Here is a 28,000-nt window from a genome sequence, read left to right as displayed (position 1 = left end):
ATGAGGTCTGTGTTCCACAGGTCAGCCAGGAGGATGTCGAGGTTGGCTTCTACAAGTGTCAGTCTTCAGTGGGTTGCGCCTGTGTTTCCTTCCTTCCTTTTGCTTATATTGTCATTCTGTGTTTCAGGCAGGTGCTGGCCTATCTGCAGATAAAGAATTTCTGCTTTCACGTGATAACATTATATTGACTACTCCCCCGAATTTCTAAAAATATTTATGAGTTTAAACTTGCTTTACAATTTTATGAAAGTTGCCTAGAGATAAAAACAAAAAATTCTGTTTTTGAAAGGATTTCACTGGTTGCTCTACAAATCTTCTGTTGAGATAACAGAAGATTTGGTGAGATAACAGAAGTTAGTGAAATAACATGAGAGGCGTACTTGCTTTGAGCAAATTTATGCAAGCAAGTTCCTGAAGCAGGTCAAGTTGCCATCAGCAAAGTCACTGAAAAAAGTCACTGTTGTCTAAAAACAATGTTTTGCTAACTGTCAGTCTCTCCTATATCAAATTTGCGGCTGCTTGTGTGGGGCATCTAGAAGTAAATGACCACAAATAAAGCGCATATTTATCCTACAAAAGCTGTCTGCGCAGGGAAAAGTTAAAAAAAGATCTGGTGCAATCCCCCCCTCCCCTCAGTGCCCCTTTCTCAGTTTTGTGTATTTATAAATACTAATATGAATACTAATGTTCACAGGTAGGCATGTAATAAGAAAGATAGCCTCATCTTTTCGCGTAGTGGGGGTGGTCTCAGTGGTAGAAGGCCGTCGTTTGATGTGCCTGTGGTACTTTCCTTTTGTTGCAGTCCCCGTGCAAACCGACCCCCAAAGAATCTGGAACAGGAGGTTCCATGCAGCTTCAAGGTCCTGTTCGATGGCATGAATGACGGCGACGAGCCTGAGAAGCGGCGCAGGAAGCGAAAGGCATCCAAGAACCTCATCTCAGGTGAGCACTCCAAAGGCCTCATCCGGCTTGAACTTCTAGTTTCCTCTTGTGATAGTGCTTGCTAAGAGGGCCTTAGCTTGTGAAGAGACTTGTGTCGGAAATGAAAACTGTCTTGTATCATGAATATTACAGCCATTTTCCACAAGGACAGCCTTCTTTCTATCAAATTCTGTGGAATGCATTTAGGGAAGTTCCAGAATTGTTGCAGTTAATGCCAGTCTTTTTTTTTTTTCAACCAATCAATCAAGCTTTATTTATTCAGAAAACCAGGATGGTCTTCAGGGCTAAAATTCGCACTGGGCAGCTTAATTGGGTCCCTGAAGACCGTTACAGTTGACCTAGAGTGCCTGACAGAACGGCGAAATAGTGGCCAACTGGAAGCTGTGTTGTTCAATTCATTAGCAGACGACCATGCTCTCAATTTCGCTGCTGCATATTTGTATCTTTGTTTAGCGTTCCTAAATTCATCCAATAGAGTTGCTTCTTCAGTTCGTCACCTGCCTGCACATCACTTCATGACAGTACCATCATCACCAGCAGTCTGTTTGTCTGCTGCAGTTAAAGGCCTCTCCTGTCGATCTACAATCGACCCTGTCTTGCACTTCAGTTGCAGACAGGACTCTATGCCTGTCAATTCCTATGCCTGTGAATTTTCTTGTCTCATCTTACCCCAACTGTCTGCTGTCCTCATCTGCATTTCTCTTGTCTTGGCACTGTGGTGCAGGTTCTTTACAGACCTTTTCGTTGTTTACAAACATAGGCCCTGGACGACTTCTGGTTTTGCTCACTGACGTAGTCCGCTAAGTCTAGTGATCAAGAAAAGCATTGCTGGCTATACCGAGTAGCAAGAGTTCATTAAAATCTAAGCCCGCAGATTTTCAAGGCTTTTCCTCTGTACAGAATGACAATTTTACAAGTCAAGGTTGCCATAAGTTCTACGAGAAATTTTGTGTATTAATTTTAAGGCGTAATGCATGTCTTATCTCAAAACTTAAAAATAGACTTTTTGCACAGTTGAGGAACTTAAAAACACGCTTTATGTTCCGGCGCAGCAGACTGGTAAGGCCCGTCACCGGAAGTTTCTTGGGGCCGCTCTCTCGCTGCTGTTATCGCACGAGTGAAACCGTCAATATACAGTCGAACCCGACTATATCGAACCCGTTTACATCGAATTATTCTTTATATCGAACAATTTCTGAATACGGTATAGTTACAATAAGTATATATATCAAAATTTACGCTTAGATTGAACAAAAATAGCAACAACTCCCGATATATCGAACGTCATGCGGCAAAAAAGTGCCCCCAGAAGTTGGCTTTCCCTCGCAGTGGCAGGAAAACCTGGCACCGCCGGCTCCATTAAACCGCTCTCCCCACCGTGACCGTGCTGCGTCGAGCGAGCCGTCGACACCCCCCTGCAAAAAATTATCCTGGCCCGCCCGCAGCGCTTGACAGCCAATCAGAGGCTCTCGTGCCCTGGTTGTGCAAGATGGCGCAAGTATGAGTTCAACGTTGTCAAGTTGTCTCGCTGCTTTTTGGGTTAATTCTGTTTACGCTTTGTGCACCTTCTCCCACAGTGTTGCCGTGATGAAGCGGCAGAATTCACCTTTCGCTGTGAAGATCGAAATCATAAATCGGGTCGAACGCGGTGAGAAGTCGGATGCCCCAGAGCGTGCAAGATTCCGTGGAGCACTCTCAGCAGGATCTTGAAGAATAAGGGGAGATTAGGGCTAAAGCGGACAAACTCGCGACCCAGTGCCCGTAGCACCCTACGAGTATACACGGCCGTGTACAAGTGGTTTATCCAAAATAGCTTCAGATGTGCCGACTTCCACGTGCCCGGTGGTGACTGTAAATTCTGATGAGTGCGACAAAGCCGCTGCTGGTGCTGCCGAAGTTTAGACTGAGCTGTCAGAATTTCCCGAAGCCGTTGACGAATCAACGGTCAGCGAGTTTGTGAGTGCAGATTATGGTGTCGCGACCACGGGAGAGCTCAAAAACGAAGACTATGTTGCCGACATTGTACTGAGCACAAGTCAAAGTGGGTATGGTAAGGAAAACAATGATGGTCCTTTGCCCACGTCCTCCGAAGTGATTGGTGCATTCGCACTAGTCTGGTGCTTCTGTGCGAATGTGGAAAGTTGCGGCCTCAGCTGCTCTGACTTCTTAGACAATCTGTAGAAGTGCGTGCGTCACAGGCAGCGAAACTGCCCAAGCAGAAGAAAATACAGGACTGTTCCATGCGAAGCTAAGCTGTTTCATCGATAAAGTGATTTATAAATGGTATGTGCTTTTATGATATCCAATTCTTCATCAGGCTTATACTGAATTATGCTCTGTGTCGGAACGATAGGCTTTTTTTTGCGAGTTCGATATAGCTGGGTTCGACTGTATTTGGAATGTGTCTCTGATGCGAAACCCCAGAGGGAGCGCTCCAAAAGATGATGAAGCAGTTTGGACATATACGACACAAAAATTTTACTGCACCCAAGAAACAGAAAGCAGTGAACTAAACCTTAATCAAACCACTACCAGCAAGAGGTCCCTAGACACGACATGCGCAAATACAAGACTACATAACAGAAGGTAGGAACATGACATAAAGCAAATGAGAACATACTGTTCACACAATACAAAACGGTTCAGCAGGGCATGATGGGCGGTGCAGGGTGACAAGAAAAGCGGCAATGAGCTCGCCAAACCATCAGTCGGGTTAAGCGAAGGTCAATGTACAGAACGTAGATGACCGAGAGAGTGCGTTCGTTGTAAAGCAACAAATCGACAGTTGAGGACTCCTACATTTATTTTTTACACAGGCAACTTCGTTGTAGGGCTTTCACAATACCTGTGAGAAATAAGAATTAGGCCGGGATTTTTAAAGTTCTTTTATTATATAGGTCATTTTATCGTAAAGGCATTCGACTGTATTTGCATTAGTGCTCTGTGTGTAGTTCCGTAAAAAAAAAAATGTCTGCCTTGTGCACAAGCGCAAGTTTGAAGGATATGATCCTGTACGACAATTGCCACTTACTCTTTGTGCATCTTGTGAGCATTGCTGCATAGAAAATACTAGCTGATGCGCTGCATTTGTCCCTCATATATTATTATCTGTCCTGTCTGAGTTTACCACTGGTAAATATGGAGAAATTTCACCATATGATTTGTGTTGTTTGTACTTGTCGGTGCCCTGTGTATTGAGACGTTTGCTGAGGTCTCGATGTGGTGTTAGGGCATTGTATTGTCGTGTGGATGTGACCGACATGGGCATGCAGACAGGTGATAAAGACCTGGAGAAATTTAAGGTTTCATTAGATGACTTGTGCCTGCTAAAGAAAGAGTACAGTTCACACTGACATGACTCACAATTACATTACACCCAACTCAACTCTAACTGGGCTGCGTTGTGAAGCCTTCCAGACAATCGACAGTCATTCGAACCGTTTCAGACGTTGTTGCACATGTCATGTGCAGCCGATCAGAAGTGCTTGTCGTTTTGAAGGCAGCTGTGGCATTCATGAAATAGGTAACGACGATTGGACAAATGATTTGACATTGCGAGTACATCTCATGGAAGAGTGGAAACACAATGCAATTGACTGCATTCAAAATGCGAGTCATGCAGTGGTATGAACATGACAATGTGTTTTTTAACTTGTGTCACGTTTCTGGACATTGTCATTTCTCAACATTGTGCCCTGTCTCAACGTAATGCCATGTCTCAGCCTAGCGACTGTTTATTAGGAACCAAACTTTCAGGCACTGTACCACACATTCTTTTTCAACTGCTGCAGTTTTTTTTTACATTTGTGCAGCTGAGCTCAAAGTCGTGAGTTTGATCGCTGCCACAGCGGCTGCTTTCTTAATGCAGGCAAAATTTTAAAACGGCTGCGTGCTTAGATTTATATGCACGCTAAAGAACTGCAGGTACAATCAAAATTAATTCTGAGTCTCCTACTATAAAGTGCCTCATAATAATATTGTGGTTTGGGCACATAAAGCCTTGGCATTTGAGGAATTAATTAATTGTTAGCTTTCGTGACCCCTGTCTTTTACCATTCTATGCAGTGCAACGCTGCAAGATGGAATCTGAGCAGCGCGGCATGACGCGCCCACTCAAGCCGCTGCCCGAGCGTCTTGAGCAGCAGCCCAATGAAAGCGATGACCAGTTTCTCAAGCGCCTCGACCACCTGGCGGGGACAGCCTTCACCGAGGCCAAAATTGAGAACCGCTTCAACGTGCGCATCGACCACGACGAGCAAGGCCACACGGTTGTCAACCCCAAGGGTGGCGATGCGCTCGACGAAAGCTATGGGGCCCGCAAGCGAGCGTGAGTGAATAGCTTGCCTCCGTGTTAAGCTGTGACATGCACCTCGTTAGTCAGCCTGCATGGAGTCCTGACCGTGCAGTTTCTTACTACAACTCGTACGTATACAGAGTCGGCGGCTGTGCACCTGATTCTGTATACGTCTTCGCCAATTTATTAGATGGAACATTTTTCCTTTACCTGTCACATTTGTACACGTACTTGTCCATGCCTTAGCGGGACACTAAAGAGAAATATTCTGTTGTATTCAATTTTCACAGTAAGAGGTTGTCTACTTGGAAGAGAAAATGCAGGCCAGACTTCCATTTCTTTAATCTTGCACTGAAACTTCAGCACCGGTATGTCAATGTGAGGTCATTTTCAAAGCATTTTCTCACGTTCCGGTCATTGTGGTGCAGTAAATGTTCACGAAACTTGCCGAGTTCAACCCTTGCCTCTCTTAAAATGAAACATAGTCCATCTTTAACGACAAAGAATTAACTGGGCCATAACAGATGCTGTCTAAATTTGTGACGTCACCATGAGCCGACATGAGAACTTATGTTGACGCTGCCACCCTCGCTTCGTCATGGCATCTTTTCTTGCTTATGGCCTCATGTTATTGTAGAAGCGTAACATACTAATACAGTTCAACCTATCTTTCTAGTTAGTGCCTCTTTAACGAGATACTTTCGCTGGTCGGCATACATCTTCATTGCTGCTTGTACTTCATGTAGAGGGAAGTAACCACTGCTGCATTGGAGGTGCTCAAGAAGGCACTCCAGGAGGGGTAGATATCTTTTCACGCAGGGGTCTTCAAGATGCATTGCGTTGCAAATAATGATTATTTCTTATTTATCACACTACCTATAGGGAAATCCGGACAGGCCGCCATTGGAATATGAACCTGGCAACGTTTAACGCTAGAACATTATCTAGTGAGGCGAGTCTAGCAGTGCTATTGGAGGAATTAGAGGGCAGTAAATGGGATATAATAGGGCTCAGTGAAGTTAGGAGGCCAAAAGAAGCATATACAGTGCTAAAAAGCGGGCACGTCCTGTGCTACCGGGGCTTAGCGGAGAGACGGGAACTAGGTGTCGGATTCCTGATTAATAAGAACATAGCTGGTAACATACAGGAATTCTATAGCATTAACGAGAGGGTGGCAGGTCTTGTTGTGAAACTTAATAGGAGGTACAAAATGAAGGTTGTACAGGTTTACGCCCCCACATCCAGTCATGATGACCAGGAAATCGAAAGCTTCTATGAAGACGTGGAATCGGCGATGGGTAAAGTCAAAACAAAATACACTATACTGATGGGCGACTTCAATGCCAAGGTAGGCAAGAAACAGGTTGGAGACAAGGCAGTGGGGGAATATGGTATAGGCACTAGGAATAGCAGGGGAGAGTTATTAGTAGAGTTTGCGGAACAGAGTAATATGCGGATAATGAATACATTCTTCCGCAAGCGGGATAGCCGGAAATGGACGTGGAGGAGCCCGAACGGCGAGACTAGAAATGAAATAGACTTCATACTCTGCGCTAACCCTGGCATCATACAAGATGTGGACGTGCTCAGCAAGGTGCGCTGCAGTGACCATAGGATGGTAAGAACTCGAATTAGCCTAGACCTGAGGAGGGAACGGAAGAAACTAGTACACAAGAAGCCGATCAATGAGTTAGCGGTAAGAGGGAAAATAGAGGAATTCCAGATCAAGCTACAGAACAGGTATTCGGCTTTAACTCAGGAAGAGGACCTTAATGTTGAAGCAATGAACGACGATCTTGTGGGCATCATTAAGGAGTGTGCAATAGAAGTCGGTGGTAACTCCGTTAGACAGGATACCAGTAAGCTATCGCAGGAGACGAAAGATCTGATCAAGAAACGCCAATGCATGAAAGACTCTAACCATACAGCTAGAATAGAACTGGCAGAGCTTTCTAAGTTAATCAACAAACGTAAGACAGCTGACATAAGGAAGTATAATATGGATAGAATTGAACATGCTCTCAGGAACGGAGGAAGCCTAAAAGCAGTGAAGAAGAAACTAGGAATTGGCAAGAATCAGATGTATGCGCTAAGAGACAAAGCCGGCAATATCATTACTAACATGGATGAGATAGTTCAAGTGGCTGAGGAGTTCTATAGAGATTTATACAGTACCAGTGACACGCACGATGATATTGTAAGAGAGAATAGTCCAGAGGAATTCGAAATCCCACAGGTAACGCCGGAAGAAGTAAAGAACGGCTTGGGAGCTATGCAAAGGGGGAAGGCAGCTGGGGAGGATCAGGTAACAGCAGATTTGTTGAAGGATGGTGGGCAGATTGTTCTAGAGAAACTGGCCACCCTGTATACGCAATGCCTCATGACTTCGAGCGTACCGGAATCTTGGAAAAACGCTAACATAATCCTAATCCATAAGAAAGGGGACGCCAAGGACTTGAAAAATTATAGACCGATCAGCTTACTGTCCGTTGCCTACAAAGTATTTACTAAGGTAATTGCAAATAGAATCAGGAACACCCTAGACTTCCGTCAACCAAAGGACCAGGCAGGATTCCCTAAAGGCTACTCAACGATAGACCATATTCACACTATCAATCAGGTGATAGAAAAATGTGCGGAATATAACCAACCTTTATATATAGCTTTCATTGATTACGAGAAAGCGTTTGATTCAGTCGAAACCTCAGCAGTCATGGATGCATTGCGGAATCAGGGTGTAGACGAGCCGTATGTAAAAATACTGAAAAATATCTACAGCCGCTCCACAGCCACTGTAGTCCTCCATTATGAAAGCAATAAAATCCCAATAAAGAAAGGCGTCAGGCAGGGAGATACGATCTCTCCAATGCTATTCATAGCGTGTTTACAGGAGGTATTCAGAGACCTGGATTGGGAAGAATTGGGAATAAGAGTTAATGGAGAATACCTTAGTAACTTGCGATTTGCTGATGATATTGCCTTGCTTAGTAACTCAGGGGACCAACTGCAATGCATGCTCACTGACCTGGAGAGGCAAAGCCGAAGGGTGGGTCTAAAAATTAATCTGCAGAAAACTAAAGTAATGTTTAACAGTCTCGGAAGAGAACAGCAGTTTACGATAGGTAGTGAGGCACTGGAAGTGGTAAGGGAATACATCTACTTAGGACAGGTAGTGACTGCGGATCCGGATCATGAGACTGAAATAATCAGAAGAATAAGAATGGGCTGGGGTGCGTTTGGCAGGCATTCTCAGATCATGAACAGCAGGTTGCCATTATCCCTCAAGAGAAAAGTTTATAACAGCTGTGTCTTACCAGTACTCACGTACGGGGCAGAAACCTGGAGGCTTACGAAGAGGGTTCTACTTAAATTGAGGACGACGCAACGAGCTATGGAAAGAAGAATGATAGGTGTAACGTTAATGGATAAGAAAAGAGCAGATTGGGTGAGGGAACAAACGCGAGTTAATGATATCTTAGTTGAAATCAAGAAAAAGAAATGGGCATGGGCAGGACACGTAATGAGGAGGGAAGATAACCGATGGTCATTAAGAGTTACAGAATGGATTCCGAGGGAAGGGAAGCGTAGCAGAGGGCGGCAGAAAGTTAGGTGGGCGGATGAGATTAAGAAGTTCGCAGGGACAACATGGCCACAATTAGCACATGACCGGGGTAGTTGGAGAAGTATGGGAGAGGCCTTTGCCCTGCAGTGGGCGTAACCAGGCTGATGATGATGATATAGGGAAATCTGACCTCTCTATCTATGCAAGTTCCTCATAATGTGCTGCGACTCTGCAGGAACGTCAGGATGTGGAAGGTTTGACTTGTGTGGAACATGGCTTGGCCTAGACAATGGTCGTGGTAGTGCAGATGTAGGCTTTATTAGAGTTAAGCCTCTCTCATGAAAGGTCTTACATCTACCATATTTACTCGATTCTAACGTGCCCTCGATTGTAATGCGCACTCGTTTTCCGTGCCAAAAAACAACAAAAAGACAAAAACAAAAATGTCCTCGATTGTAATGCGCACCCGTTTGCCATGACCTAAATAAACAAAGTCCTTTACAGTACCGTGCACTTCATTCTTTCATACAGAAATACAACTTTCTCTAATTCGGAAAAACAAGGATTTACTCCCAATACACTAAAGTTGCGACAAATAGAAAAAGTCGCAGTTTTGCCTGAAGCCCGAAGCATCGATTACGATAGCAAATTAGTAGACAGATATATGAAAAGTCAGGACAGTAGTTTTATCTGCCATATAAACTTCTAAACATTTGCTTACTAACTAAATTAACAGGCAGTGCATCACGCACTCACAAGCAAACATGAACACGTCTCACTCAGTGACCGCGGAAACTCTTATCAAAACGCTGGAGTTAGGAAGTGCTGTAGCAGGAGCGAGTGAATTGGCCTTTGTGCGGCCTCTCGCTTGAACGCAAGCTAAGCAACGAGAACACAGCACAGTGTGCCTAGATGCATAGGCTCTCTCCATCGCAGATCGATTTCAATATAGGGTCCGTGTGGCCGCGAAATACACAGCAACTACTGGAGTAGAACTCCTCTTCTGTTTGCGCCAGTCCTGCACGCAAGTTTCAGGAACTTCGAATGCCCGTGATGCGGGCACACATGATCACTTTCCTTTTAATTGCAGCATCGCGTATCTTTGGAGTCGGCACTTCCAGCTGACTAAGCAAATGCAGAAAACGGGAAGACGGACAGTGTACTTACCTAAGCACACCTACTACAGCACATGGAGGAAGCTACGGCAGCTAGGCTCAAACATTGGCTCAAAGCGTGTACAGTTGAGCCCGCTTATAACGAACCCGAGCGTCACGCGGAATTCGTTCGTTCTATCCAGAAGTTCGTGGTATGTGGGCCACACACAAAAATTGACATCAATCAAAACAAAAATTTATTGAGAAAAAAAATCGGTGATCGTTGTCTGCCTCGTCAGAGCACACCCAATGACGGCGGTTTCAAGCTTGTTCAAAGCTGCGATGTGTTCGTCACCCAAGGCCTTAAAATACACAAGATTTCTAAGTGCCTCAATATGGCTCACTGCTGTGGTCGCGCTTACGGGTGCTGGCTCCGACGGATCGTTGTCATCGTCCGATGCTTCGGCGTCGCTTGATGCCCGCACTTCCCGGACGGCGGTCTCGTCGCAAAACGACTCCGCAACTTCAGCAGCGTCGTCCACATCAACAAAATCTTGCCAATCAAGATCGCAGCCGGCCAGGTTAGCGTCAACAACGCGTCGCCACAGGTCGTCGTCAGGCTGGCTTTGTTCAGTGTCTTCAATGCCTGCTTCAGGTGCGTCGGCGAAGCCGGCCTTGCGAAAACAATTCCGGATGGTATTCGGGTGTCACTTCCATCCACGCCGCTTTGATCATTTCTATCGCCGAGTACAGCGAGACCTGCAGAGGCACATTGGCAGCGGGGCGATCAACTGCAATCAGCATCCGCTGTACAACACGGCGCCTGTAGGCCGCTTTAAACGACCGTATTACACCCATGACCAGCGGTTGCGCTTTTGAAGTTACATTTGGCGGCAGAAAAAGCAACTCAACTGCCGTTAAGACAGCTTGGACATGGTGGGCGGTACAGTTGTCGAGAATCAGAAGAACTTTGCGCCCTTTCTTCGCCATGCTGCTGTCAAAGTCAATAAGCCATTCCGCGAACAACTCGCGTGTCATCCACGACTTCGAGTTATGCCTGTAACGCACTGGTACATATGTGCGGAAGCAACGTGGCCTCTTTGATTTGCCGATGACAAATGGCAAGCATCGATCGCTTCCATCCATGTTGGTGCACAAAAGCACAGTTATGCGAACTTTGCTGTGCTTGCCGCCAGCACATTTGTCACCCTTCATAGCGTGCGTTTTGCCAGGCAGCATTTGATAGAATAGCGCCGTTTCATCGGCGTTATACACATCCCTTTCAGCGTAACTTGATACGCGGGCCAAGTTTTTAGACATCCACGTGTTGATGTCTTCGTCGCTTACCGATGCCGATTTGCCGTTGATGGTCTTGAAAATAATTCCGTGGCAGAGTTTGAAGCGATGGAGCCAGCCATTGCCACGAGAAAAATCTGGGAAGTCCAGGAGGAACGCTAAGTCCTTTGCTTTGGACAACATCATCGGCCCGCTGATGGGAACATTGCTTGCTCGAGCATCAAGGAACCACTTTAGAAGCGCGTCTTCAACGTCTGCATATGTGGCTTTCCGTAGGCGCTTCCTCGACGCGGAGTCTGGGCGGCACTCTTGTAGATTTTGTCCTTCTCTTTTAGTATCGTGGATATTGTCAATTTCGACAAACCATACTTTTTCACCAGTTCGTGGTTTTTCGCGCCTTGGGAAAGGTCTTTCAAGATCAACAGTTTCGTGGCCAAGTCCAAAGCTTTTCGCTTCACTGTCGAAGTAGACGCCGGCGAATCTGCCATCTCGGATAGGCACGGGAGCACACCAGTAGGAAACAACGCAGACAACGCTAGCACAACCACAAGCACGAAAAAGACTGTCCCGCAGTCATGTGAGGTGTGAGGCTCGGCGTTAAGGGGGGGAGGTAGAGGAGAGGGTACGAAAGCACGTGATGACGTGCTACGTTGTCAATTGGTGGAAAACTTCGCCGCTGCCCTGACGTCGACGATGGCGAGTGTGGTGCCATGGCGAATGAGCTGTCACTTTCAGGCTTCCCTTCGACTTGCGTGTGCTCATGCGGGCTGGACCGGCTCTTTTTTTTTCTCTCACATTATCGCGCGATCCCCTCGCCGCATCGCCGCTCCTCCGTGCCTCCGGCGAGACGCCGCGGGAAAGCCAATTCTCGGAGCGTGCACAGCACAGGGTCGGCGGATCTCGCCACGTGAAAAGTGGTCCGCGACACCAAGGCGTTCGCTGTAACCGATCGGCTAAGCTCGCGGGCGTTCGTTGTAGCTGAGACCGAGCGCCATAGCCTAAACGTATATTTTGACGGTCACGCCGGACTTGTTCGTGATAAGCGAGCGTTCGTCTTAAGTGGGGCCGTTATAAGTGGGCTCGACTGTACAAAGATAGGTAGCGAGGCACTGGAAGTGGTAAGGGAATACATCTACTTAGGGCAGGTAGTGACCGCGGATCCGGATTATGAAACTGAAATAATCAGAAGAGTAAGAATGGGCTGGGGTGCGTTTGGCAGGCATTCTCAGATCATGAACTGCAGGTTGCCATTATCCCTCAAGAGAAAAGTGTATAACAGCTGTGTCTTACCAGTACTCACGTACGGAGCAGAAACCTGGAGGCTTACGAAAAGGGTTCTACTTAAATTGAGTACGATGCAACGAGCTATAGAAAGAAGAACGATGGGTATAACGTTAAGGAATAAGAAGAGAGCATATTTGGTGAGGGAACAAATGCGAGTTAATGATATTAGTTGAAATCAAGAAAAAGAAATGGGCCTGGGCAGGGCATGTAAGATAATCGATGGTCGTTAAAGGTTACGGACCGGATTTGAAGAGAATGGAAACATAGCAGGGGGCGGCAGAAAGCTAGGTGGGCGGATGAGATAAAGAAGTTTGTAGGGACAACATGGCCACAATTAGTACACGAGCGGGGTAGTTGGAGAAGTACGGGAGGGGCCTTTGCCCTGCAGTGGGCGTAGCCAGGCTGATGATGATGATTGTGATGGTGTACAAAGCGGCCATTTTGAAATGGCGATGGCGATATGGTAACTCGATTCTAACGTGCATGCAATTTTTGGACCCATTTTATTGGAAAAAAAGTGCGCGTTAGATTAGAGTAAATATGGTAAGGTTGATCACATCATCATCATCATCCTACTCAGGATATAGGCCTCTGCCAGCGATCTTTGATTACCTCTGTGTTGCGCCAGGTGACACTACCCTATGCCTGCAAATTTCCTCATTTCATCACAGCATCTGGTTGTCTTCCACCCTGGCTACTCTTCTCTTGGCACCTATTCTGTATCTCTAATAGACTCCCAGTTACCTGTCATATGCATTATATGGCCTGCCCATCTCCACCTCATCCTTTTAATGTCACCTACAATATTGGTTACCAATGTTTGGTTTTAACCCGCAACACTGTCTTCCGGGCTCCTAATGTTATGCCTGTCACTTATTCCATCACTCATTGCACAGTCCTTCCCAGGCATCTTTGTTAACATCCAAGCTTCCGCCACATATACTAGTACCGGTAGAATGCAGTAATTGTGCAGTTTTCCTGTCAAGGATATCGGTAAGGTGGCAGTCATGACTCGCATGTACCAGTATAGTACAAAAAGTTATTGAAATATGCAGGTTGCCATGCAGGCAACCTTGATCATATTTGCTAGACAAGTGGTGGAGCTGCCCTGGCGTACCGCTCAACGTTGAATTTTTTTTCGATTGGACTGCAATGGCATACTTGGATGGCCACTTTCGAGCACTCTAGAGCACTCCCAAAAGGGAGGTCTTTTTCTCGTGGTCACAAAGGGGCACTCTGGCTACACTGGGTTGCCAATTTCCAATTGCTCCACTCCAGATCAACGCTGAGAGGTGCTCCCAGTATTCTTGTCATAGCAGCTGAGAAATCTGGTCAGTTTCCAGTTGCGTCCACTTACCTATTCCTGTGGGTAAGCTGATGAAGGGGGACTCTCGCTTAATTCACGGTGACGATTATTATCCGCAGTGGTGCTGGCCATGTTATCAGAAGTTCCCCTAGGTTTCACTTCCTTTCCTCATGCTTCTAAAAAAAAAAAATGGTGACCTGTTGTGTTGGTGCGAGGTATCTGCTCCTTGGATCCACAGTGCCTCTGCAACTGGTGCACTCAGACTCGAAGGGTCACAGCATCGGTCCAAAGATGCCATAAGCTCCGATGCTCGAGACCTTGACGCAATCTCGCAAGCTCTGTGCTGCAGTTGATAGTTGCAGCACTACAGAAGGAAAAATCTTATTTTCTTGTCTTTTCTCCAAATTTTGCAACCATTCAGTCGTATTGATCACATTCGATGTGACTGTGTATTGCAACACAAGTGCTTGTGTTTTAATAATAAGTTCTTACGTGATAATGCAGAAAAATGACTATAATATCATGCATACTGTTTTAGTGGAAACCATGCCATTGTATCAAGTAGAATGCTGGCCACCAGACGCTACTTCCCAATGAAAAGGCCACTACAATGTGCCCATTTCCCAACACATCCTCATGCATGCAACTGAACCACAGTACCATTTTTTTGTCTCGGTAATATAAGAGAGTCTGTTGAGCCAACCATTGCTTCAGCCCTTAAAGAAACAGCTCCTAAATCAGTAAATGTAGTCAGGACATGTTAATCAGAGTTAATGCCATGGATAGTTTATGCACTATTAGAATAAAACATTCAGCATATCGCATGACTGAAGAAATGAGGTACTGCTGACAGCTAACTCACTACTAGCCTGTTGAAAAATCTCATGACCAACTGTCTTTTTTTTTTGTACAACACAAAGCCCCACAATTCGCAATATCACATTGCTCTTTGCACTGAAACTCTCTAATACAGTAGTCTTCCGTTAGCTTGACTCCGTTTAAATGGATATTTCTAGTAATTCGATCCCGACCGAAGGTCCCGGCGAATACCCATGCATTTCTATGGGTGGAAAGTTTTGTCATTTTGATCCTACAGTTGTAATTTGCCAGATAACTTCAACTTGACCAGTCAGCGTGAGCACACCTGACTCCTATGGAACATATTTCTTTTAAAAGAAAATTTGACTAAAAATTGCCTTCGCGGTGCAATCAAATACAAAACCAAAAGCATGTTCACAGCGTTCGTACGCTTTGCTGCATAATTTGCTTGTATTGTGATGAAACTGATTTCTAGAACATGTGACGAACCTTACATTGGGAAACCAGTAGCCATTGTGCAGCACATAATAGACCTCTGCCCATTTTTCTTCCTAAAAAGTCAGATACATTTTAGATTTATACTTTCTTTAGGAGCTTTAATGTAATTTTTACGTTAGTTTCCTACTTTAGACTCATAAAATGTGGGCGCATATTTTACTTGGGGGCATATTAGAAATGGGCAGAAACTCTCCAATTATTCAGCTGTGTGTCTTACCGTCTTTATTGCAACAGCAAATATGTGGACACTTCGAGCAAATGATTACCGTCGGCATCGGTGTGAGGTTCCATATATATTTAGGTACGTATATGTTTGTTATGTGCCATGCCATCTTATATGACATGCAGTATATGCGGGTTATATTGCCACACCATTAAATCACTAAAGTTGCTCATACCAGGTCTCGCATTCTTGATGAAATTTTTCCTCAGAATTTTGAGAATGGCAGCCCACAAACGTCATGAAACAAAACACCGACAGTGTATGCCTTTTGTCTGAAATCTTCTCAGACTTAAATATTAAAAGTGCAAGACAATAACCTAACTGAATCCTTCAAATGATGCAATTTTATTGGCACGACTGAGCACCTCCTCCGGAATCGGCCCACGAAGGACCTTTGAAACAACATAGCTGACACGGAAAAGTGGTGGTAAAGTCGCCAAGAGAGATGTTGGCTTTAATTAATAAACGTAAATGAAATTGTCCAACGGCACGATTCAAGCAGAAGACCCGACCCCTAGCACAACAGCTCGTTTTTACTTAGTCGATTTTCGTTTTCTCCAATTCATACTGCCACTACAGCTACGAGTCTTACACTTCGTGTAATATTCTATCATGTTGCTGTTGCATTCATTGTTTTGCCCTTATGGTGAAACTACGATATTTTTTTTCTGCAACTTGTTCTTTTTCATTTACCGAATAATTTCATTTGAACAAATTTGTCGGTCCCCTCAGAGTCAAAATATCAGAGGTCGACTATAGTGCCTAAATGTAGTGCAATTAGCAAATTCTCAGGGATGATCTGGAATCAGCGAGCACAAGGCAGAGGTAATGAGAGATCGCTGGCAGAGGCCTTCGTTCAGCAGTGGACATGGAAATAGGTTGATGACGCAGTGCTTTGAAAAGCAGATGATTACCCGGCAGCACAGGTGTGTTTTTGCAGGTGAGACTGCATGTGTGTGTGCAACGATTAGCGGACGGGACACATGGGTCACTTTTTCGTTGTGATGGCAATTATACACATGCTCAAGGTGCTACTTTTTGTCCTGCTGTTTCGTTGACAGCGGATGCGCAGCTCGCATGCAGAGGCTCATTAGAGAAGCAGGTTGCGTTCACTCGAGAAATGATGAAACGAAATGGGTGCACGATGAACTCTACGCTCAAGTGGCTCGGTGGCAGAGTCAGGCAACAAGGTTCTGTTTTGCACTGCTGGCACGAGCGTTGTGTGCACGCCACTGTACTAATCCCACTAGCATTCCTACTGAGCTGAGGTGTGTGCAGTGTGGCCTGAGCCGTAAACGTTTCGCCAACGTTACCTAATATTTTACTTGGCGCTGACTGTCGCCGGCAGTTTTGCCGTCTCTTGCACCATCGAGGTGCAATGCCTGGTATGCCATTGGTGGCACTTCTCATTACGGCAGTGTTGTGGGACGCCCGGTTGTGGCCAGGATGCTGTTCCTTCTGTCCAGCAGGAGTTGCCTTGCGTGCTGCGTTGTGCCGACATGTAGCACAGGTGTAAATTTGAACACCCTTTGAGGTAGGCATGTGCGAATAGTGCTTTTTCACTTCGAAGCGAATACGAAGCGAATAGTCATCGAATTCGAATAATTTCGAAGCGAAGCGAATATTTTCGAATCGAAGCGAATATTTGGGACTCCTAGTACACAACAGAAAAATTGATGGAGTGAAGTACATAATCTTGTTACAATGCTGCTAGCTGTTTTATCAGTTATATTTTCTGAACCATTATAAATGTGAGGCAATGAGAAACAGACATGAGGCATGAGACCTTTTCATTTTTCAATTTATTCAGACCACTGTGCACTGCTGTGCGTCCTAGTGCAGACACTGTGCACTGACCACTGTGCATCCTAGTGCATGTTGCTATGTATAAACACTAACTGCTCAACATGCTCGGGGAGAAGGTGTTCTCTTCTAGTGGTGACAACATTTCCTGTTGACGAGAACAACCTCTCACTTGACACTTGGGTTGCTGGCACCGACAGGCATAGCCGAGCTAGCTTGGACAGTGACGGGTACTTGTCTTCGCCGAAATTTTTCCACCACAGGAAAGGATTTTCCAAGCGGGGCCGAACAGGTGCATGGAGGTACTCCTCCACCTCTTCCATAAGTCGCTGGGAACCAGTGCTTGAAGTGGTGGTAGAGGCCAAAGCTCCAAAAACATCCCACACATCACTAGAGACAGCTTGTGCAGGTGCATTGGACTCTTCGCTGTCTCTCCCCGGAGGCGGGCTCTTCTCCACAGCTGAGCAGAGTAGATTTTTCAGCCACCGTTTCTCACTTGTGGTGTCATAACAAACGGCTTTAAATCGGGGGTCCAATGCTGTGCTCAAGGCATATGTCACCTGCAATTTTATAACAAACCTGAACTTCATGCTGTGAAGGAGGTTTCCTGCAAATGCAGACTCCTCCCCACAACGCTGCTGTTGCTGAGTGAGCAGAAGTTGCATGCAATGCACTAGTGGCACCACTTGCGAAAGAGTTGGGTGCTTTTCGGAGCAAGACTCTCTAGTTGCATCATCAACACATTTTAGCACTGATGGGATGGATGCCATCAGATGCCATTCACTTGAAGTCAGGTTCTCCAATGTGTCCTGTTCCGACAGATTCAAGGAAATTGGTACACGGAGCTTTAAAAGGCGTGACATCATCTCATATTCACTGTTCCATCTAGTCGCAACATCCTGAATCACTTCAAGGGGGTTCAAGCCCATGCTAACCTGAACCTCTTCGAGGCAATCTTCTGGCTTGGGAACTCCTCTTGTAGTGCCCTACAATTGCTCGGGCCTTGACACACAGCTGCTCAAAATTCTGAGTGTCCTTCTTTGCACACTGGATGCACAATTGTAACGTATGCGCGAAGCACTGTATACTTGTCCATCCCGTTTGCGATGCGGCGCCCAGGAAGTTTCTGGCATTGTAAGTGACAATGAAAACTGGAACATCTTGAGGCAGTCCCCACTCCTTTGCCAAGTCAAGGAGGATGCGCTTCAGATTGTCAGATGTATGGCCTTCCGGCATGTGCCGGCACGCAAGGTGGTAATTGTGAAGCCGGAACTCTTTGTCAACGAGATGGCATGTAAATGAGACATAGCTATCCCCGGGCCTAGACGTCCACCCGTCGGTCGTCACCGAGTAGCATGGGGTCCCGTCAGTGAAGTGATTGCGCAGCTCACTTTTGACCCGTTCTTTTTCTTTGGCGTAAAGTTCTGGCTTGACACTCCGAGAAAACGTAGTCCTCGATGGGACCTTGTACTCGGGCACTGCTGTGTGCATCAAAGACAAAAGGCCTGGCTCCTCAACGATGGAATAAGAGTGCAAGCCAGTGGCCAGGAACTGCGCAACCTTCGTTGTTAACGTTTTTGCGCGCTGACTGTCACCTTTCAACGTCGGCTTGAAGTAGCTACAGCTAGCAGCACTTGCGTCCGCCTTGTTGGTGCCCGTCGTCTTTTTCAGGCCTGCAGGCTTTTTTGAGCTTTCGGCAGCACGGAGCATCTCGAACTGCTTGAATGGATCAGGGTGACGCTTTAGGTGATTGACGAGGGTGGTTGTAGTGCCCGTGGGCGTCTTAAGGTGCATCTTGCACGTGTGGCACGTCGCGTCACTGGCTCCGCGATCGAAGAACTCCCAGATGGCACTCCGGAACACCCGCTGCGCCGATTCGTTCATGGTTTCGCTACTTCGGCTGTGTGCGCAATCGAGCAAAATGAACAACTAAAGCGTAACTGAAGTTGATAACTTGAAGCGACGTACACATCCGACGACCACGTTTGCAAGCGCAAGCCTGAAAGAAGAAGCTATAGAAGGCACATGGTTGCTTCGCCAAATACCTACTACCGCTAAGACGAACATTTTTTTTTTATTTGTCGGTGTTAAGGCGATTTATATTATATCTTACAATTACAAAGTATAATATGTACTTTTAGGTAGATAAATACCTACGGATATTATGATGACGTTACAGTTACGTTACATGTAGTGCCAAAAAATGCAATAGTAAACGCTTTTTTTAAACTTCCGAAGAGCCATCGCTATCGTTATCAATATTGTTTACGTTCGTGAATTCGTATGCTAGGTCCAAAACTCGGTCACGGCCTTGTTTCTTTTGAGCGGTCGTGGCTCCGTCAGCGAAGTGGCATGAAAATGCTCTACCCAGGGTAGATATAGAAAGATAAACTTGCAAAAAATGTACGCGTACCGGTATTATTAAACTTCAAAAATATTCGAAGTTTTCGAATAGCCCTATTCGAATCGAAGGTCGAATCGAATATGACATTATTCGCTTCGGTATTCGAAAGTTTCGAATATTCGCACAGCCCTACTTCGAGGAGCTCATGTGCAAGGCTTAACCTTGCTATCGCTGCCAAAGCTTCGGCCTTCCGACAATACTGCAAAATCGTTTTTAATTTGTAATAACTCAAATAATGAAATACAAATGTTTGCACACACGGTATAGCCGTTGGTTGGCATTGGGGCCATTCACGAGAATGCGATTGGCAGCAGCATAGAGCCCATAACTTTGCACCGTCAGACCCTTTGATTATTGAAATCTACCTGCCTGGGCCACTCAAGGAGTCGGCCTTTCTGTGTACCTCTTTCACCTGTTAGTTGAGCTCATCGCATTTGAAGCCCGAAATCGGGAGAAAATAAATTTATCTTATTGTTAAGGCTCACAACTGGATAACGTGAGTTAACCTTGTTAAGCTGATGAGCAAAACGAGAATAAGGTAAAAGTGGGAGCCAACGTTTCGACAAGTGAACTTGTCTTTTTCAACTTGTCTTTGACTTGTCTTTTTCGTGAAAAAGGCAAGTCCACTTGTCTAAACGTTGGCTCTCGCTTTTACCTTGTTCTTGTTTTGCTCATCGTCTTTAATTTCCATCTCCTCCCTTCCTCGTGTTTTCCCTCTTTAAGCTAGTATCCTGAAATTTTTTTTTAATGTTCATGCAAAGAGCAGTGTTGGATTTCAATTGTAGTGAGACTTGGATTGCATACAGTAGGAAATCAGCCAGCTGTGAGCTTGTTGGTTTAAGTGGAGCTGTTTAATTTGATTTTGACTCACTTGCGAATTGGCTTGCTTGTGTCTGTCCTGCAGAAAGACCTTTCACTACACCTCCACGTCAGGTGCCATTTTTATTCTACTGCTTTGGCGTCATATTCGGCAGTTGTTGGGCAAGGCAGAAAACACAAGTTTGCAAAAAAAAGATGTCCTGGAGCCATGCTCATTATTTTTCTTTAATGTTGATATTTGTGCACGAAACTAGTTTTGTTCATGTTAGAGCATCATTGTTGAAAACTGGCTGGCTGCGTTGGTGCCAAAATGCAGACAATGCCTGACAAGAGCTCATATGCCTGCATCTGCTTGTAATGTCCTCATAATTGTGTCTATTGCTATTTCACATTTCCAACAAAAAAAATGACACAAGGACATACTTCACATTTTGTTTCATGTTAACAATGATAGCAGCACTTGTATACACAAGTTCGCTGCCACTATGAATGACACCACCTCAAGGAACATATTCAAAAGCAAAATTTATCACTTACAGATAAACTTACCGGCATGCCAAGAAGAGCTCACACGAAGTCACACAAGCTTCCAGGAAAGTCGGTCATCACAAGAAAGTTTTAGCTGACTACGCAACGATTAGAAAGTTGCCTGAATACTTTGAGAAAAAGATATCAAAAAGAGGAAGAGATTTTGATGGGATACTGTGCCCCCTTTGTTTGTTTTCATAATTCGTTTTTATTGGTTCTTCTCAACTGACGTGTGCTTGTCCTGAGAGATGTGGAATTGGCAAACAGTTGAATAAGTTAGTGATGACGACCATGATAAGACTCGCCACTTGAAACCGTCATGACGTTCTTGCCAACACTCTGTTGCAGAAAGCGCAAGTTGCGGGAGCAGAAGCTGAAGGAGAAGAAGCGTCAGAAGCTGTCCACCAGGCATCAACAAAGCGACTTTGGCCACCTCAAAGGTAGGAGCCATGGTTATCCACGAGCAGTGTTATTGCAGCAGTGAGATCACCAATCCTTGTTGAGCGGACACTAAAGAAAAATATTAAGCCAAGTTAAATCATCATATTATTCGTCTATAAGTCTACCATCCTTTACTCGATGCCAATATATGACTTTGCTGTATAGAAAATTGGCACCTAAGGTCCCACTGTTCCTAATTTGAATTACTCATGCCAAAAAGGACCAATCGACGTAATGCTACATCCCTCTCTGCTGCTCTCTGAATCAGCCACTGCTGACATAACATGAAAGGTATACCATATTCTAAGATAGCTGGCGCCCCCCCCCCCCCCCCCCTGATTTTCTATTTTCAACTTTTTCATACTTACGAAAGTGTAGTTCTCGCTATGAATGACACATTTTTTATTTCTGAAGCTTATCTTTCAACCTTGCTCAAGCAAGTATTTTCCCTTAATGTCCTTAACCCTTGAAAGCCCAAACTCCATTCTACATTCTTCTAAAGCATGATCACTTTTATTTCTGAACATTAGAATAACAAAAAGAAAAGCACCATGAAATGTTGTTTGAGTTATAAATTAATGAGTATAGTCATGAATTAATTTGTAACTGGTTTCCTGAGCAATCCACTGTTGAAACATCACTGTAGCTTGTCATAAGCACTACTATAGCTTTTGCATAAAGTTTCCCATCTAATCGGCATTTTGAGGTGTCAACCTCAGCATATTAGGTACGAAACTTTGGCGCCTTTGTGGTGCCAAACATGATGCACTTAGCCAACTTGTTTGTTTGTGCACGTGGTTACATCCTCTGTGTATTCTCAAGTGCAACCTTTCAAATAATAAAAGGACGCCCACTTGATTCGCAAGTTCATGCCCAACAAGAAATTGACTGGTTGCACAGATTAATGAAGTGCTTTTCTTTGTGTTGACAATGCTTCCAGATAAAGTAGTATGGTAATATTTTTATAATTATGATTTCATGAAACCAGAAAAAGGTTGTAAGAATTATTCAAATGCCGACTTATTCTGTGCCGAAAAATATACATAATCAGTCTGCTTGCTTTTATTTTCTGAACTGCAGTTTTTGTGATCGCCTGTTAATGATAAGCTGCTCGTAGCCTGCTAGAAGAACCTTGGGGTAGAGTGCAGTGTTTATTTAGGCACATGTAAACATACAAGGGTGAATTCCAGTCTGCGCGAGTCTCGTAGCCTGAATGTATGACTGGGCAGTCTCGGCTCAGAAACACCTAATGTATGTGACATGATTCCCTCTAAGTAAAAAGAAAAAAAAAACACAAGAACTGTGACAATTAGTTCCTGAGAGTTTACAGAAGCATGAGGCCTTCAGTCATTGAGGCGCTCATGACGCTCTTTCCAGTGTAGCAACACACCATGGTGGCTCTGTAGCCATGGCATGATGCTGCTAAGCACGAGGTTCTGCGTTCAATTCCAAGCTGTAGCAGCAATCCATTTCACAAATATTTATTTTTTTGATGCCTCAAGTGTCCCATCAAAGGGACACTACATGAGCATGCTTCCCAACTTCTATGCTTTCGTCATGAAATGCTAGATTTTTTTAAGCTTTTTAATAACAATTGTTGTAATGACATCTTTAATCTCAAGTTTGTTTTCCTTTTGCTCCACTTAAGGAAAGAAACAGGTCTGAAATAATACAAATATTCACTTCTGACTAACTAATCTTAGTGCCTTTATGTCCTAGTGAACACTTGTTCACCTCTGAATTTGGTATTGGCATAGAGAAGGTGCCTTGCATAGCACCATGTGTACAGTTCAATAATTTTGTGCTGTGCTTTGCCCGTGAGATGCGTCACGTGACGTGCGTTGCTTTTGTGGTGCGCTCATTATCGAAAAAATGTTTGCACAATGTCATGTCAGAAAAGTGGTACTTTTAAATTTTATTCCAAGTTACGTTAGAGATTTTTCATGCATTCTGAAGTCATGGAATGAGAAGTATGCATTTTATGATGCAGGGTCCATAGAAGTATGCATGATAAAGAGTCCCAAGAAAAGCTTTAAATGTGTCAACGCTCGGTGGCTGTCAATTGAAAGAAGCCTCAAATAGGTTGTTGAACTGTGGCAAGCACTGCACAGCTTATTTTTCAGGGAAGTGGAGCAACATGAACCAGAGCTGGAATCTCACAAATCCTCGAAGGCAGCACATACCAACAGCCAAACAAAGAAACCCAGATTGGACACTTCCTAGTTTGCTATTGATGCAACTCTGTCTGAGGGCAGTATCAAGAAGTATGAACCCAAACACATTCTCGGCAATGATAAAAAGGCTCATGTTCATTTTATCCCGTGTGAGCGAGGCCCATTGTGACTCTTTGTTGTCTGTTATTCAGGAACTCGAAAAGACAAACACCTTTCTGCAATGTCAGTAACCTCAAGTACACCTTCTCCTGGATCTGCCTAATGGGCTGCATAAGTGCCTGCTTTTGTGGTTTATCAAACAGCTGCAATAAAAAGACAACAACAAAGAGCCAGCCGTTGACTACAACTGCTCTGGCACTGAGAGGGATGATGATCTTGTGATCAAAAACTCGGACAGAACAGAGCATTTTAAAGTTGGGGGAAGAACAAAAGAGTTTCTCATTAGAGTAAGGAAATGTTTTGTAACAGTGATTGATGACTACACCATCTTGAGAGTTCTTTTAAGTGTCAGATTCTGAGAAATGCCCAGGTTGCCTTCCTGAGCCACTTCATTGAACTTTCCAGTTCTCTCGGTAGTTCGGGAGGAGGAGACCGCTGAAGCTGCTTTACATGAAGTTCAGATTCAGTTCAACCACCTGCAGTTGGAAAAAGCTCCTGGACGCATTCATCAAGCTAGGAACGAATTGACGAACATTTGTGCATATTTTGCAGCCTCAAAAATGCGGATGGTACAGCAAGGCATGGTAACGTTTTAAAAGTAATGCTTGGAACGTTAGCCTTCCAGTACAACAATGCCAAATGTGGAAGGATTTTCAGTGTAGTGAGGGAGACTCGCATGCATTTTGCTCATTGCTGTCAAGAAACCAGCTGCTACTTTTCCAGCTGCTACTTGTTAAGTTGAACCAGTCAGGGAAACCCAATGAGCAATCTTTGAGATAGGAATTTCTAGAAGTGGCAAAAGCAGCGACATCCTCATATTTACGTTTGCCTACCACCTCTACAATGTTTACGTGAAAGGTTTGTTTTCAATTGAGGCAGATTTGAATTGAGAGTGCAACATTTTGTCCAGTAAACTGACCTTAGTATTTTTCATAACTTTTCACCCTTCTTTGGCTGTAGTCCTAGAATATACAGCTTTTGAGGGATGCTAGGTATGCATAAGGGCTAGGCATAAAAAGGGTGGAATCGATGGCAGTGATGTTTACGACATAGATGAGTCGACTTTTTTAATAGCAGTGTTGAAGCACGGGAAACTATAAATGAATGCTGTTTTATTTTCCTATTGCTCACTCCTGTGTGCAGATGCCATGCGGAAGTGGGCGAAAAACAGGGCGACCCCTTCTATATTTCCTCTTGCTCCATGTCCCCCCTCCCCTCCCAAGAAAAAAAAAAAAAAACTGGAGCTGCTCTGTCTATATAGACAGGTCCTTGCATTAGTAAGTTATCCTTCAACAGGAGTTTGTTTACCTATGTGAATTACTCACAGGGAACCCTGATGATGAGAAGGAAACTTACAGAAGAATAAAATTGGGTTGGAGTGCATACAGCAGACATTTTCAGCTCGACTAGGAGCTTACCATTATCATTGAAAAGAAAGGTGTACAATCAGTGCATTTTACCGGTGCTAACATATTGGGCAGAAACTTGGTGGCTGACAAAGAAGCTTCAGAACCAGTTAAGGACTGTGCAAATAGCGATGGAATGGAGAATGTTAGACGTAACGTTAAGAGACAGAAAGAGAGCGGTATTGATCAGAGAGCAAATGGGGATAGCCAATATTCTAATCAACACAAGAGAAAAGAAATGGAGTTTGGCAGGGCATGTAATGCGTAGGTCAGATAACCGGTGGACCACTAGAGTTACAGAATGGGTGCCAAAAGAAGGGAAGCGCAGTCGAGGATGGCAGAAGGCTAGGTGGGGCTACGAAATTAGCATATTCGCAGGTGCTAGTTGGAATCGGTTGGCACAGGACAGGGGTACTTTGAGATCGCAGGGAGAGGCCTTCGTCCTGCAGTGGACATAAAATAAGCTAATGAGGATGAAGATGAAGCTATCCTTTAACAATACAGTCAACTCCCATTAATTCAACTCTTGTGGGACTGCTGCATGAATTGGCCAAGTTACCCAAGAGGTTGAATTAACAAACGACAACAAAATGAATGAATTCAAACCTTTTTTTATTGCTTGAAGTAGCCTGTAATGTATTGTTGTTTCTTGCTCTTGAAGCACGACTCAATCAGCATGAAGCAAGGAAAGAGCCAACAAGTTTAGAAGCTGCTTCAGCGTGACGCAACATGAAACAAGCAGGAAGGAATGGCTTTAAGGGCAGAAAGGGCACCAGCCACTAAAAGAGAAAATAAATTTAAATATAAAACAGCTTCACACCTAGGAAAGCAGTAGCACCGTCTGCTGAATTTCTTGTGTCTTCAAGCTTTTAGTAATCACTGGGCACATGCGAAGGCACTGGTGGGAGTCCAATTAACCAAAGTGGCATGCTTTCAAGTTTGATTACAGTATGAATTTTGACAGTTCTGCTTGTACATAGTTCTATCACTAAATATGGGTTACATTGCATTCTAAAAAAGCCAGACTGATCTTAACCCTTTCAGACACTATGTGCGCAATTGTGTACATTGCGAACTCGTACGTTTTCCTCAGAGCATGATACAGATGCTGCATAGTTTCATGGTTTCAGGCAAATTCTCCACTCTTCATCTTGGAACTGTGGAGTTTACTGTGCCGTATAGCGAGTGCTGATAAAACTAATGCGCAAAATATTCAGCACGGTAGCAATTGGTTTTGTGTTGGCAGATAAGCTATCTATCCATTTTCATTCAGCATTTTCGACACTGTATATGGCTTCCAAAAATTACCAGCTGATACGACGGTCATAAGAGTGTCTCAAGATCATATTACAGTGTCCGATTAAGTGATAGCCACTGCAGTGCCACAATTTGTGCGGGGTCACAAACGTGTAGAAAGCGTCATGGTGGAGCATTTGGAAAGCAGTGCACAGCAAGGCTTGACTAGCTAACGAACTGCTCACACAGTTCTGCAGAGTTTGTTGTGCTGCCATCTTCATCATTCTATAAGAAGAAACTTGACAATTTGCATTTTTGCAATTTGACAAACTGCATTTTTGAGACTGGCAATGCGTGGTCAAGCTTTTTGAGAAAATGCATAGAGAAACATCTCGGAGGTTGACTCGAGCGATGACGAGATTGGTGACATTGCGGAAGTTGAGTTTGTTACTTCCGTTTACATTGAAGGCACGGATGAAGAGAATGTACCTTCTGCAGAATTTATGGGTTTGCCTGGTACTGTGGAGAATGGTGAAAGAAGCTTCTAATGAAAAGAAAAATGCCTTTTTTTTCTGTTACGTGAATGTGAAGCAATGTGAAAGCGAAACACCAAGAATTCAGTATGGCCCTGGCCATTCCTAGAAGTGTCTATGTTTTGGTTAACATCATGGGAAGGACCACTATAAGCGCTCAAGTGCACCTTCTTACCCTGCCCAGATCAAGTGGCCTTTGGCGAGGTGGTCCACCATCCACCGGACATCACGGCCCACGTCCGCAAGGCTGACAGCACCAAGCTGTCCAAGGTGAGCAGTTGTGCTTGGTTCGTAATGGGAAACGTACGGCTTGTGCATGTTTTTCATGCAAACATTGTTAGAAGAAGGGTTTATGCTTACGACTGCCTCGTTCTCACTCGTATGCTACGGTAAGATTGCAAGTTCTGCTCTGTATCATTCAGTGGTATACTTGGAATGTTTGGTTACTAGCTTTGTCCAGAAAACATTGAAAACCTAAAGCATTTGTGCCACTATAACGAGACTGAGGTGGCGTTTTAGTTTAAGTGTATGTCTCAGTAGCAGGTCAGCACTGTTCTTGTTGGGCCTTTCCTTGTGGCCTTGTTTCATGTGTACTTATGCATATTTCCTGCATTAAAGGCACACCAGCTTAATATAATATCAGCGCCTGCTTCTTTGTCCTGTCTTGACAGATAATTGTTGTCAAAGGACATTATATTAGGGCCTTCGTGTAACTACAAATCTAGTTTATCTAGGCCTTACTTCGACTAAACAGTCAAAGTAAGGCTTGGGATATCTGCAGGCCTCTCATCTGGCCTATGACTAGACCTGCCTGTTGTGTTTTCTCTTTGTCATCATTGTCACAAATCTCGTACCCCTTTCTTGCTCTCTCCCCCTTCCATGATGCGAAGTAGCTGTCTATAGAGAAATGTACCTCAGCCCAATCTCTGGGCCTTTCACACCGTGAAGCTTTTCTCTGTACGTCTCTCTTGTTATGCAGCCTGGCAAGAAAGAGCTGCTGCTCACCAAAATGCTGACCGGCGACACCAGCGACAAGCCAGACCTGACGGTCAAGCGTAAGGAGCTTTCGGCAGGAGACCGGAAGCGACTGGAGGTGGAACGCCAGAGGGCCGTCTTCCTTTACCGCAAGATGAAGGCCGAGGCGGCGCTCAGGAGGGCCTCCGCAACATGACCGACACA

At 44.7% G+C, this 28,000-nt stretch overlaps 1 protein-coding gene across 1 annotated transcript; it reads left to right on the top strand.

Moving 5' to 3' along the window:
* On the top strand, positions 1-27,992 carry LOC126519844 (coiled-coil domain-containing protein 137-like). The gene is made up of 6 exons (XM_072285707.1): positions 1-20; positions 803-942; positions 5,008-5,269; positions 21,221-21,312; positions 27,006-27,091; positions 27,801-27,992. The coding sequence occupies exons 1-6, from the start codon at positions 1-3 to the stop codon at positions 27,990-27,992; spliced, it is 792 nt and encodes a 263-aa protein (XP_072141808.1).
* The last annotated feature ends 8 nt before the right edge of the window (positions 27,993-28,000 follow it).

Source organism: Dermacentor andersoni, unplaced genomic scaffold (genome assembly GCF_023375885.2).
Source record: "Dermacentor andersoni unplaced genomic scaffold, qqDerAnde1_hic_scaffold ctg00000039.1, whole genome shotgun sequence".
Classification (NCBI taxonomy): Eukaryota; Metazoa; Arthropoda; class Arachnida; order Ixodida; family Ixodidae; genus Dermacentor; species Dermacentor andersoni.
This window is presented reverse-complemented; position numbering and strand designations above follow the sequence as displayed.